Source organism: Meles meles, chromosome 7 (assembly GCF_922984935.1).
Source record: "Meles meles chromosome 7, mMelMel3.1 paternal haplotype, whole genome shotgun sequence".
Lineage (NCBI taxonomy): Eukaryota > Metazoa > Chordata > Mammalia > Carnivora > Mustelidae > Meles > Meles meles.
In genome coordinates, this window is record NC_060072.1 from 59,103,136 (window position 1) to 59,118,102 (window position 14,967).

Here is a 14,967-nt window from a genome sequence, read left to right on the forward strand (position 1 = left end):
AAAACAATGGTCATTACCATAAAACTCATGTTCCAGTGCACTAAATAGTATCTTCACATACCAAAGAAGTTCGTGTACCATCCAGGAAAGAAACTCATTCTCGAAAGATTTATTCAACTGGTTTAATCATTGTGAAAGGAGAAATTTTAAAGAAAATGGATATACTGTGATAAACTACACTAAAAATCTCTACCAATTCCTTAGCAAAAAAAAAAAGAAAAAGAAAAAGAAAGAAAGAAAGCAAGCAAGGAAGCAAGCTTGGGAGGCTAAACACTCAATGTTAACTAACTACAGTTGGAACTTCAACTACAACTTGCTTACTACAAAGGTTCTTTCAAAATCTGGATGTATTTCTTCCCTATCTTTCACACCATTCATTCCATGGGCATTGACTGAGAGTTCCTTTTGGGAGGGAAGGGGGATGTTAGATACAAAGAGAAATGAAACATTATTACATCTTCAAGGAACTTAAGACCTGCTTGCTTCTCAGCCAGATACATTTGCTAAGTCTTCTTTCTTCTTAATAAATGTCTCTTGGATTTGCCCCTTTCTTTCCCTCTCTGTATCCTGTTTTACCAATACACCATTCATTTTTGTGACTATACAAAATTGTCACATTTTCTTATAATCAAGATTTGTAAAGTTATGTGACTCGGGCAAATCATCTCACCTTAGAAAGGAACCTCAGCTTGTTCTATATGTAAAAAGGGGAAAACAGAAATTTCCTGCTTATAAGCTGATGATCTTCAATCCTCAGATCTATGATTTTCTGAAAACGCCCTTAACACAAAGTAAACATTAATATTTGCAAATGACTTCTACTTTTTATCCCTTACCCCTTTTCTTAGCTCTCTGAAAACAGATTTTTGGATCTATGGTATTTGTGAGATGATCGACACTCTTTCATCTTAACAAAAGTCTTGGGGCTATTACTTAGATGTCTGACTGCCTTATTTCCATTCATACTCATCATAACTCATCACAACTCAATACTACTGTGAGTGACCCAAAACAACAGACCTTTTATACCCCTGACTAAAAAACTTCAATGGCTAGGCATTTCCTGCAAACGATATCCAAACTCCCTAGTATGATTCTTCCCACTGTGGTCCATGTTTAGATTTCCAATCTTTTTCCCAAAGCACCACCTTGCACCCTCGAGTTAAGACCAAACTGTGCAGTTCGTTCATTCATTATATATTCATTCTGCAAGTATTTACTGAGCGTATGTTATATGTTAGCCACTGTGCTGTGCTATGCTTGGGGGATCCTGAAGTAATCAAGGCAGACATGGCCCAACTTCACAGAGCTCACAGTCTAGTTTATAAAGGGTTCATACTGCTCTTTACAGCACCCACCAACCTCCCAAATGCCTGCCACAGAGTTGAGCTCAATGTTCAGCTCCTCTATGAAATCCTGTCTGACTCCCAGCCCCACCACACAGAACTGACCGTCCCCACTGCACCTCAGAACTGCCATCCAAGCTTATGTAGCTCTTTATTATAACAACGCATTTACTAGTCTACTTCACCAAACCAGTGCATAAGCAAGGACCATGTCTTCTTTATCTTTGGAATGACTAGATCGTCATGAAAACAGAGGCTATGAAGACTTTGGCCTGGCACACAGAAGTACTTAATAAATATCTGCCTAGAAATGAAAGACTGAAGGAATTAATCATTTTGTTTTTTTAAAACCAAATCAAACCAAACAACTTTCTTCTTTTTCAGTTTCTTCAAGTCGTTCTCTAGACTGCAAGTCCGTTACAGTCAAGAACCACATATTATAGCTCTATTCTGTGCACATATTAATCTACAAAATAAGCATCTGTTGGATATATTCTCTGGATCTACAATTCACAACTACTAGGACACAGTAAGGATGTCTTAATATAGTACTGGAAAAAAGTGAAACTAACACTAATCAGACAGACAAAGCCATATGAAAATCTATCCGTGTATGGTATAAAATCCATTTTATAAAGGTATGATTTGAGTCCTAAAGCCTTGTCACTCACTACACAGGCAGAAAGAGTCACAAAACCCTAGAATTGTTCCATCTTACCACAGCCAAGACACTGTAGATCCAGATAACGAAAAAAAAAAAGTGTGTGTGTGTGGGGGGGGGGGAATTCCACATTTATAAAAGGGTGCTAGTTCTTATGACATATAATAAGGATACTCCCAACAATAACAACAAATGTATACACTACTTCCTGATTATCAGGCACTACTAGCCACTACATGACGCATTTTACATGTACTAACTCATTTAATTATTATATCAACTCTATGAAATATCCCCATTATAGAGACAAGCAAAATTAGGTGTAAGAATCTTCTCCAAGATCATTCAACCAGTAAATGATAGGACTGAATTTGAACCCAGGAAGTCTGTGTCCAGAGTCTTTGTTCTTAACCACAATACTGTTCTGAGTCTTTTAACCATAATACTATTCTTAATCTCTGTACAATAATCAAAGCCCATGCAGACCCCATGAAGAAAATGCATTTCCAGACATATAGGGTATATTTCAGGAGTCCTTAACTTCTTTTTAGTAATGACTTCTATTTTATACTAAAGTTTAAAAATACATTATTTACACATGAGACAATCTAGAGAGAACAAGGGAAATTAAAGAAGAATCAAGGAGAAATCCTGCTACTTTTGCAGTACAGAAAGAAATGATACTATTACACTATTAAAGTTCAAGAGCTATAAGGAAGAATTCCTGTGAACTGTCAGCCCACAATGAAATGGATCATTCATGAAGATCAACAATTATATCACAAATAATTAGCTAGGAAAATCCACCTAAGGAATTGACTCCATTTAAAAGACTCCTTGGAAAACACTGCAATACATCTGTGGTTCCAAATCACACAACAGTAAGCAGAAGTCCTATCTTAGTAGATTTTTATAAAAACTTTTTTAAACAATCCTCATCTCTCACTATGTCACTCCAAATAATATAAACAAGGCATGGGTTCAAATGACGAATCTGAATACATAATTTGTAAAATGTGGTTAGACACAGAATTACACCTTGTCAAATAAACACACATACCATAAAGGGCCTTTGCACTTGTTTTCGAACTGTGTTCTCTGTCCATTTGGGAAAAGGTGGGTGATGTTCCATAGCCACTGTAATTAAAAAAATAAATAAATAAAGGTCATTATGCTCGGTTAAAGTCCAAAGTAAGCAATAAAAATTCAAAACTACAAATAAAAATTCCAATGTACCACAATCACCATGTGTTTTTAAAAAACATAACCTAGGTTTGTCAAAATGAGACAGATCCTGCTCTGGTCAAGAAACAGAATATAAACCACACTACCCCCTGTGTGGACTGAGGTAGGTGCAAATCACAGCCTCCTCTCAAACTCCAAGTCAGAACCTTCATAAGAAGGAAGTCAATAAGGCTCAAACTATCTCAGAAGAGTCTAAGTTTGCCATACTAAATTGAGTTGAGAGCAGTGATCCAGTCATAAAAAGTACTCGATGACTGAACCTATCATGGAATAGACATTATTTTCACAAAAACTTAAAAGGTAAAATAACACTTTATCATTAATTTGACCCGCTTTACCCTATTTCTAGCCTCCTGCTACTAATAATGGGAGGTGGAGTAAACATATCACTTGAATTTAAAAAAGAAATTATTCAGTAAACATTTATTAAACCCAAAAATCTGTGAGAATAAGGAATATGGTAGGGGAAATGATCCTGTTAATAAAACAAGTAAGTAAAATTGTTACAACAGAAGGTGATATCTGGATAAAACTAACAGATTAACATGTAAGATCAAAGAAGGATTCTATTTTTATCAGGATGTGTAGAAAGACTTCACTGCCAAGTTGGCATTTCCACAGAACAGAAAAGACTGGGAAGAAGTTCTACAGACAGGTGGAGAATTAAGCAAAGAAAAGGTGTGCAGAACTGGCTCAGTGACTAGCACGTTGTCCAAGGGAACGAAGCATCTGATGGGGCATGCCTAGAAGAGAGGAATGGCTTCAGACATAGGGAAGGCAAATAGAGGGTATAAGAATTTTGAATTTTTATTCTCTAGATGCAGCAAATAATTGTACACAAAGACATGCCATGATCAAAAACATCTTTAAAGAAAATAATCCAAATGGCAAGGTAGCCAGGTAGAGGGTACTGCAAAAATTATGGTAGGAAAAAGGCCCTACATAGAATTAGAACAGAAAGAAGGAAGAGACAGAAACAAGAGTTCCTTTATAGAAGAAAATGTTACACATTCATGACTAAATGGATATTTATTTTAAGAAAAGGGAGGAAGATTGAGGGTGTGGCCAAACTTTCTGGCTTGAATAACTTAAGGACAAGACACAATTTACATTGTGAATAATCTATGAATTCTGAAAAATGATGAGTGAACTCCAGACTACCATGGCCAACATAAAGTAACTACAATATTACCCACAATGTATAAGCAGACGGCCACTTACGTCAGGGACCTGATTTCAAGTTCCACCTGGAGCCACAGGGATTGCTTTGTTTGCTTGCCTGACTTTTTATTTGTTTTACACAGTGAAAAGTATCTCGACAGACTGGACTGAAAGACATTTAACTCTCCTCAAATGCCAGTGTTTTATAAATAAAAGTAATAGCATACTCCAGAGAAACGGAAATCTCAGAAGTACACATTCCACCATGGAAAGCAGTAATACATAAAATAACAGAAGAAACTGCCTTCTAGTAGGTCGTTGTCCTTGAGGTGGATATTACTTAACCATCTTTTTCTTTCCAGACACAGTAAACTTTTAAATACAATCATAGCTTAGAATTAGAAAGAAATTTTATATTAATGAAGAATAAACTACATAAAGAACTGGCAGTTAATCTTTTCAGCCAAAACATAAAACAAAACCACCAAATCAAATCCAAAAAGAACCCAAACAGGGGCACCTGGGTGGCTCAGTCAGTTGCGCTTCCAACTCTTGATTTTGGCTTAGGTCATGATTTCAGGGTTGGGGATGGAATCCCACGCTGAGCTCTGTACTCAGAGCAGAGTCTGCTTAAGGTTCTCTCCCTCGCCCTCACCCTCGCCCTCAACCACCCCCACCCCTGACCAAGAGCCCCGGCTCATGCACTGTCTGTCTCTCCCTCTCTCTCTAAAAATATATATATATATAAATCATAAAAAAAGAACCCCAACAAATTAAATATAAACCTTCCAACTTACTTCATTTGACCTGGATACATTCCAAAACCACTGGGATGATTAGAAATATGACCATTCATTGTGGTTTCCAGTCCTGGGTTCTGAAAAAAGAAAGGCACATAGATTAAAGGTAATAAAAAGGTCAAGACATTTCAGTTTCAAGTTATGCATTCAACATACACATGTCACTGCCGGGATGACAGAAACACAAAGATAAAGATCTCCATCCTTAAAGAGCTCTAGCGCCAGAAGTGCAGATGGACATATAAACAAAGATTCAACTGGCCTTTAACATTAATGTATTAGAGCAGTAAGCAAACTGAGGCAAGTAAAAAAAAAATCTAAAATATAGTTCTGAGTCCTCTACATATAGAAGGCATAATTGTATATTCTGCTTAAACCCTTAAACAATTCTCAGTTTTATGAAATGTTACTTTGTTTACTGCTTCATTATGAAAGTACTATAGGTTTATTAACTTTAAAAACTTGAGAAAAGTGCAAAATACAGAAAAGAACAAAGGGGAAAAGCAGTACCCAGAGCACTATCATTTATCAATCCTGTTAGTTCCCTCCAGTCTTTTTCTTGCATCTACTTTTATTCTTTCTCCCTCCTTCAAAGCACATTTGACAACATTGTGTATACACACACCTAGATACACCTTTTTTCCAAGAAGGTATCCATTTACACATTCTTTTTACCTTTTGTGAGAAAGCAATTTCAAAAGTTACCACCAGATATTTCACTTCAGAAAACATTTTTAATGTTTCACAAACTGAACAAATTCTTTCAAACAAGATGATAAGCAAAACTTCCTTCTTGTTATATCCAATGGCCTTTTCCTTCCTTGTTCTCCGAGACAATACGCTTATACCTGATTTTTTTTTTTTAAGATTTTATTTATTTATTTGACAAAGAGAGAATCAGCAGGCTCATGAGCTAGCACAAGCAGGGGGAGTAGCAGGCAGTGAGAGGGAGAAGCAGGCTCCCCGTTGAGCATGGAGTCAGACTGGACTTGATCCCAAGATCCTGAAATCATGACCTGAGCTGAAGGCAGACCCTTAACTGACTGAACCGCTCAGGAGCCCCACACCTGATTTATTTCTGTTTACTCTTGGACATTTCCTCCTTCTTGTGTTCTGTGACACAATTCTGGATCTTATCTTCTCTTTGTATACATTACATTACTATGTCTTTTCAGTAACGAAAAGGTTGGTACGGCACATGCCAGCGCTATTAGAAGACAAAGGCAGAGGGAGCAGGAGATTTAGTAACTACTGAGTGACTATTATGTGTCAGTAATACGACGGATACTTCCACGGTGAACAAAACACAGTCCCAGCTTTGGGCCAATAGTCTACCGTGAAAAACAGTCACTCAGTGAATAAATATGAAATTAAAAATTGTTTCTATTACGAAAGGTGATATGGGGGGCCATTTTGAAAGGGAACTTCATTCAGATTAGAAGGCCATAGAAAGCCTACAGAAAGAAATTATATTCAAAGCCAGTAACTTCAAGTTAATTCTTTCTCATTTGTCAGCTTTCAATTCAATCACAATGTCCTCTGGGAAGCTTTAACTGACCTGAGTAGGGAAAAGCCCACTATCAGACATTCTCAGACTATAAACATTTTTAGTTTTTTCGAAGTACTTTTCCCAACTACGAACAATTTTTCAAAGTACTTATCACAGTTATAATTTTTCATTTGTTTAATTCCTGACTCTTCATTGGACTAGAATTTCTAGAAGGGCAGAGACTTTTGTTTAATGCTGTTTCTCAAGCAGTAAGAACAGTACAGGGCATAGAATAGGTATTAATTAAATATTTATTCAAAGAAAGGAAAAAAAAGAGAGAGAGAGAGAGAAGGAAGTCCAGATCCCACCTTTGAAAAACTTTACTGCATTCTTAACAATACAAAATTAATTCAAATGGAACACATAGTAGATAAGTCCCAGTGTGTGTGGCGTGATTTTAAATCAACTAGAAATTCAAAGGGAAAAGCCAGGCTGACTGCCATAATTTTTGGAAGGGGTGAGACCTGACCTAGTTCTTAAAGAATAGTTGAAGATTTATAAAGGTCCTCAAAACACTCAAGTTTAATTCAAGATTTCCCAATAGTCCTGCCCATATTTATTCACAGCTTAGAAGCAAATTTCTAAATTAAGGAACAAAGAAATACCTCTCCCCTTGATTTACAAATTACAAGTATTACATTAATTCACAAATTACTACATTTACAAAATTACATTACACTTATATTACATTGTTATATTGTTTTTATTGTTGTTTGTTCTTCAGTTTATACTTGGATATGATCAGTTATAGGCAGGTAAACCAGTTCTCTGGGGAAAAATTAAATCCTGATTTGTAGTGCTTACTGACTTCTATAGTATAAATATTTCCACTATGGCTCATCTCAAGCTAGCAACACTTCTACAGCGGCTTACAAATTTCCTAAATATCTCACAATGGTTCTCATTCACCTGTTAAGATCCAAACAGAACACATCATTGTTCTATTCTAGAATTTGGGCTAGGACAGAGGCCTGCAATCACTGCAATCTGGATCTAGAGCCCATGGCTAGATACAGTCATTCACAGAAGCCTGGAAGTCTGCTTCTGGCACTAACTAGCTACACAAGTCAATTAAGCCTCTGTCTCAATTTTCTCACAGTAAAACAGAGATAATCCTTGGGTCTTTCTAACTCACAGGGCTAGTGAAAAATCAAAAGATGGATGTGTAAGTTTCCTCTCAAGTTTTTTTTAAAGCACTCTTTCAAAACAAGCTGGTTCGTTCAGTATATAAATTAAACCCCCAGGGTTTGTACTGGTTTTGATCTGGTTTGCATTTTAAAACCACAACAGCTGGTTTTAATGAAAAGTGATAGCCACACATCTCATCCTTTTCATATTTAATTCTTCATGACAGTCAAATAAATGCGTGGTTTGTGTTTTGTTTTAAAACAGTGATCTGTCAGAATAAGAGAATATTAGAAAAGGGAATAGAAAATGTCAATTTGCTAAATTGAATTTTAAATATAGAAACTTTTCCTATTTGGCAATCACAGTGTCACCTGTCACATGCTCATGTAGCAATATGGAGTTTTCAAATATTTAAGTATAGCAATTAGAGTGCACACCTTGCAAAGAGAACAATTACGAATGCCTGGTTTTTCCTCAGGCTTTTAAAAGACAGATCCAAATTATAGCTATGTAGCCCATATATATAGTTTAGAGGAAACTTCAAGTCTTACTAAAATAGAAGCACAGTATTTTCTCAATATCAATCAAGAGTAATTCTGTACCTTTAAACCAATACATTGTAATCACTTAAAATAATTATTTTGATTTCTTTTTTTCTTTAATAGTGCAGAGAAAATTCTTAGGCTGCTTACAAATTAGGACGATTTGGCAGCCAGTCTATATTCAATCCAGAATGTTGTTGGCTTAACAACTAGATGAAGAAAAATACCTGTTGCAGAAATTTAATAAGCAACTAAAAAGCACATTAGTACTAACTGTATGTACGCTATTGTGATAGATTTCATAAGAACGCCTAATATACAGACAAGCCATATATATATACACCTTATCACTGCTTTCTGAGTATTTCCCTCCAACTCTAGCTGCTGTGGCGGCCATCATCAGAGCACATGTACTGCTTGATTTTATACATGGGAAATGACTAATATCTCAGTTCAAGAACATGGTCGATACTTTACTGATCTGGGAAAATATGCTGATTTTAAAAAACAGCTACTGTTATTTATTGACACTTTAACCTGTACCAAGTATTGTTTTCTAGCCCTTATCCTGTTTAATATTCACATTAATTTTTGATGAAGTACTATTTTCCATTCTCATTTTATAGATGAAGACATTGATCTCAAGAGAGTACAGGCCATTTGCATGTGACTTTGAAATTTTAAAAAATCATGTAGATCCATGAATGACTAGAGAGGAACGTGCTTTCTGGGTGCCTGGGTGGCTAAGTCAGTTAAGCATCTGTCTTTGGCTCAGGACATCATCCCAGGGTCCTGGGATCACCCAGAATGGGGCCCCCTGCTGTAATTCCAGTGGGTGGGGGGTTCTGCTTCTCCCTCTGCCTCATAGCGCCAGCTCCCCCCTAATGTCCCCACTCTTGCTCACTCACTCACTCTTCTCTCTCAAATAAATAAAATCATTAAAAAAAAAGTTTCTTTATCAGATATAATCATAAGCAGAGAACAAAAAGGGGGAAAGAAAATGACATTTGATGAGCCCCACTTCATAGGACATTTTAGAAACCTCATCTCATTGCATCCTTAGAACAGCCTTTTGAGATAGTTATTAGCTCCATTTTTAGGTGAGATGTTGGTCTCAAATAAGTTAAGACACCTGCGCAGGTGGGAACACAAGAAGCTAGAACCAGAAATGCACGGGTTCACTTAGATGCAGATACAGTACAGTACAGTAAATGCATTTTCTCTCCCCTATGATGTTCTTAGTAACATTTTTTTTCTAGCTTAATCTATTGTACTGCATAGAGTATATAATACATATATAAAATACATATTTATCAATTGTTTATGTTATCGCTGACACTTCCGGTCAACAATCAGCTATTAACAGGTAAGTCAAAGCTACAATCAGCTATTAATAGGAAGTCAAAAGTGCTATGTGATAGTTTTTGACTGCGAGGGGTCCGGTGCCCCTAATTACTTCATGTTGTTCATGGGTCAAGTGTATAAAAATAGGTCTTCTGAGTGCTTTACTCACATGTAAATAGCACGTGATACCCATATATTTACCGGTATCATTTGCATTTCTTCCATTATAATTAAACACATATTAAGGGAAGGGAGAAATAAGTCTCCAATTTAGCTGGAATCCTCCAACAAAAATAAAAATACAGTAGGACAGGGAACAAAATTCAGAGAGAGAGGAAACTGTCTTAACCCTTCTTTATTACCAGGCTCCCTATCCCCATCCCACTGAAGCATACCTTGGGGTTGAGTTCTGGGAGAAATGGTGGTAGGATTAACTGTTGAACTGTTTCTCAGCAAAGTGTCCATTAAATTTCATAAGTGACATGAGGAATTTTAACTGAAATCTCCACATACTTATTTATGTATGAGTTTTCCTTTTTTATATATACCTTGTCTACATAGGCTTGAAAAAAATCTTTTATCAAAATGTTTATCTCCCTGATTGTATTATTTCCACAATTCATAATGGACTTACACTTAGCCTTATATAATGACTGCTGCAATAAACTGACATTTAAAGGAGTATATACTTGATCAGTGGAAGTTCCTGATTTAATCACTCTGTGACATAATTAATCAGCAAACACAGCCCTCAGAGCCTGGTCACCATGGCCACACCCCTAAACAGACTGTCATCTACTCCATCACATGTCATGGAGGGCTCATTAAAACTGCAGCTAAATTTGGGGTTTTTACATTTTCTTGTAATCAACTTTTCTATTTTTGAAGCACTTCATATTTACAGAAAAGTTGTGAAAATAGAACACAAAGTTCTTGCATAGCCTGCACCCTATCTCCTTATTGTTAGCATCTCGCAATAGCATGATGTATTTGTGACAATTAATGGAGAATATCAATATTTTATTATTAACTAAAATCAACACTTTATTCAGACTTCCTTCACTTTTTTATGTAATGCTTTTTTTCTGGTCCAGAATCCTGTCCAAAATACCACATTGCATTTAGTCCTCACGTCTCATTAGGCTCCTCTCCACTGTGATCATTTCTCATATGCCCCTTGTTTTTGAAGACTGTATTAGTTTTCTAGGGCTTCCCTAACAAAGTGTCACAAACTGGGTGGCTTCGAACAACAGAAACTTATTCTCTCATAGTTGTGGAGGCTAGAAGTCCTAAATGAAGCTAAGCTCTCTCTGAAGGCTGTAGGGAAGGAATCCTTCTTTGTCTCTTCGAACTTCCGATGGTTGCTGGTAATCTCTGGCTTTCCTTGGCTTGTAGACGGATCACTCAAATCTCTGCTCTGTCTTCATATGGCCTCCCTTGGGAGTCTACCTATCTCCAAATTTCCTTCTTCTCATAAGGCCACCGCATTATGATTCACTGGCAAAGACCCTGTCCAAATGCGGTCACATTGTTAAGTACAGAGTGGGAGGACTTGAGCATATCTTTTTGGGGGACACAATTCAACCTGCAGTAATGACCTTGATTGCCTTTTGAGGAGTACTGTATTTTGATATTCTATAGGATGTCTCGCAACTGGGATTTGTTTGATGTTTTTCTCATGATTAAGCTGGAGTTACAGCTTTGGAGGAGGAAGACCATAAAGATATGTGCCACTCTCACCATATCATATCCAAAGTCCATGCTGTTAGCTATGACAACACTGCTTATGCTAGCCTTGCTCACTGACTACAGCAGCATGTGTCATGTCTCCCCATTATCAAGGGACCTCCCTCCCCACCAATCTACAAACCTGTTTGGAAGAAGTCACTATAGGTAGCCCACACTTACATGGTGGAGAGTTAAGCTCCACCTCTTAGAGAGGGAATGTCCGCATGAATTATTTAGAACTCTTCTGTATGGGAGTTTTGTGTATTTTCCACTATTTACCTATTTATTCTATTTTTTAGTTAACAGAAATGATAGAAAACTGTACAAAAGAGGATCTGATTCATCAAATAGAAACTTTTTTAAATTTTTTTTTAAATTTTTTATTTGTTTATTTACAGCATAACAGTATTCATTGTTTTTGCACAACACCCAGTGCTCCATGCAATACGTGCCCTCCCTATTACCCACCACCTGGTTCCCCAACCTCCCACCCCTGCCCCTTCAAAACCCTCAGGTTGTTTTTCAGAGTCCATAGTCTCTCATGGTTCACCTCCCCTTCCAATTTCCCTCAACTCCCTTCTCCTCTCCATCTCCCCATGTCCTCCGTGTTCTTTGTTATGCTCCACAAATAAGTGAGACCATATGATACTTGACTCTCAAATAGAAACTCTTGATTGTTCATCCTATTTCAGGTGGTTCAGATGAGATCTGAGTTAGGCTTCCATTCTGCACTGGGTACAGCACAGTGTTGAGTGAGAGAAAGAAAGAGAGAAATTGAGGCATGACAGAGATCATAGCCTTTAACACAAAACCTTGGCTAACACCACCAAAAGACAATGGGAATTTTAAAAAGTAGACATTATCTAAGAAGTTCAGATCTTCCCAGAAGCAAAAAGCTGTTGAGTGCAGATTCTCCGAAGAGGTAGAAGAATATCTCCTGTGGGCATTTTCTTCCAAAATAAGAATAAAAGTACAGCTTTTCCTGCCAGATCAGTTCTCAAACAAACACATATCAGGGAACATTTGGGACTAAGAAGTAAAGACAACCTCTCACTTACCTCACCTCTTCCCTCCCCCCTAGTAATTTTTTTTTTTCAAATCTCTATTTTTTGAAAATTAGCCTTAAGGGTTAGTATTCATTGACATTCTATGAACCCTTTGGAAAGGTTCCAAAATGAAAGTTTGTGTCACTGACTAGTGCAAAACAAAAGCTACTGAGGATCTCATAGGAGTATTTTTATTGTGAGACAGTGTTTTTCCATAGTAGTGCCACAAGCTAAATTTGCACATTTCAACATATCTTACAGAGGCAAACAGATAGAGTATGTGGGCCAGACATGACCCAACCTGGTAGAAGGAAAACTATGTTCTGAAATCATCTTTATGAAATGGAAACTCTTGAATTCAAATTTTATTATGATGTATTAAATGGCCTCTAAAAATAGTAAATCATAAAACCTTACAGGTACAGTGAGAAGAGTTTTAACCCACGGATGAGATATAACATTTTAATATTTAACTACCCTCTTGCCACATGATTACCTTTCTCTGTCTTACCTCGAGCAAAGGACATGAAGAGGTAAACAAAACACTGCTGGTGCTTTACTCTGCATTTTAGTACAGCTCCTCAAGGCAATCTACGGTTTTACAAACTGTACAACATATTGTTATAGTAAATGGTTACAACCTACACAGTGGCGAATGTCACCTTAAAGAAATGATTATACTCAATTCATCCTGCATTTCCAAATCATAAATACATCCCCTCATGGTTATAAGTAATAAATGCTTAATTTCTAAACTATACAGGACATTAGGCAATGCAATTCTGTTTAAATGAAGGTTAAATAAAGCTTTCTACTGTATTATAATATATATCACCCTCAAATTGTTTCCCAGATATTTTTATTAAAAGATGCTACTTTTCATCTCAAGCTCATTTCTTTTTGTCTGACATACTACTCAAACATTGGTTATTCTGGTAAGAGGACATAGAGGTATCATACCAATAATTACTCATTATTTCAATTTGTTCTTTTTTTCTCAAGATATGGTTTTAGACATCCAAATGTGAGCATAATGGTTATATGGGGGCAGGTGTATCAGGTTTAACATCCATAACTTTATAAGTCAACAGAAAGTTGATGACTTCGGCTAAGAAGGTAAAATTCTTCAATCATTCTTAACTAACCTTTTTTCCTATTATTCCACACTGCTTAACATTTTGTTGACAAAGATAAAAATGGGTTCCTTTCAAAATACTATTCTTCACTTATCTTCAAAAACAGAGGCAGTCCCAATATGCTGTTAGAAAGTGATTTGACAAAGTACAGTCAAAACAAAACAAAGATCAATTCCAGTAATTATCTACATTTGGCTGAATATAAAAATAACTGATCGTCAGTCAGTACTGCTCCAAGAAAACAAATCCTAACAAAATCTTCCTTGAAAACTTTCCCATCTTACTTGTAAATTTTAGGTTAAAAAAGAAAGAAAGAAAAGCTATATTTAGGAAAACAGCACATTACAGGCAGTGGTAGGACAGCATAGTATCAAGTTTAAGGGAAGTTAGACTAGGAGTGGGTCTAGAAAAGAAAATCTCCCCCAGAGAAGGGTTGAATCAAAGAAAGCAACATAAAGATCTTTAGAAATGTATAAAAGAGGAGGGGAGGCAGCCATCATCAGGATCATTTAGTACTATATGGCAAGGAGAAAGACAGAAATGCAAAGTGGGTACCTTATGCTTGGGGCGGAATGGGAGAGCATTCAGTTAATAAAAGCCTTTCTTCAGGCTGTGATGCATGGGCTGAGTAAGCTGGGAAGAGCAAAGATAAAGAGTCAGCATGGTACATTTAGGAAACCACCAGCAGTTCAGGGTCACTGAAGAATAATTTAAGAGGTAGAAAATAATGAGGGAGCTAAAACAGCACTGCCTTTCACAGGGGGCAAACTTAATTTACATCAAATTTTGTTAGACCAAAAATCCATGTTTACTAACCATTGTCTGTGTAACTGCTATTCACAATAAATATTAAGATTACATTTCTTTCTTTGTATAATCGCTTATCTTTAGAATAATCATCTTACCTTCAAACCTTAGTTTTCTTTCCTTTCCATTAATGTCATCCCTTCACTCTGCACCAGGAGTGAAGTTTCCTTTCAATGCATTTAAACACAATCTATTCCACTTTCATTTCTGTCTTTCTGCAGGCATCTCTCCCTGACCTCTATGCATTGCCTCATGCACAGTGTTCAGTGTGGTATCCAAATCAACACTATCCTACCCATTACTTTCACTTCCTCCTGTCTCAGATCCTTGTTTCCTGGATCCCATAAGTCCCTCTTCTTTACTTTTACTTTTCTCTTTTGGGAGGGCACATAGTTCAGAGTGTAAGAAAGCTAATTTCTAAAGCTTTACATGACTGAAACATGTTTAATTTAACCTTCACAGAGGACCAGTAGT

At 36.6% G+C, this 14,967-nt stretch overlaps 1 protein-coding gene across 10 annotated transcripts in view; it reads right to left on the reverse strand.

Moving 5' to 3' along the window:
• Positions 1 to 14,967, reverse strand: part of EPS8 (epidermal growth factor receptor pathway substrate 8) — a 187,222-nt gene that overhangs the window by 60,418 nt on the left and 111,837 nt on the right. For all 10 annotated transcript variants that reach the window (XM_046011269.1, XM_046011277.1, XM_046011274.1 and 7 more), the window contains 2 exons: positions 5,211 to 5,290; positions 3,068 to 3,144 (listed from right to left, as the gene is read on the reverse strand). In XM_046011269.1, the coding sequence (XP_045867225.1) occupies positions 3,068 to 3,144; positions 5,211 to 5,290 (157 nt within the window). The remainder of the gene's footprint in view (positions 1 to 3,067; positions 3,145 to 5,210; positions 5,291 to 14,967) is intronic.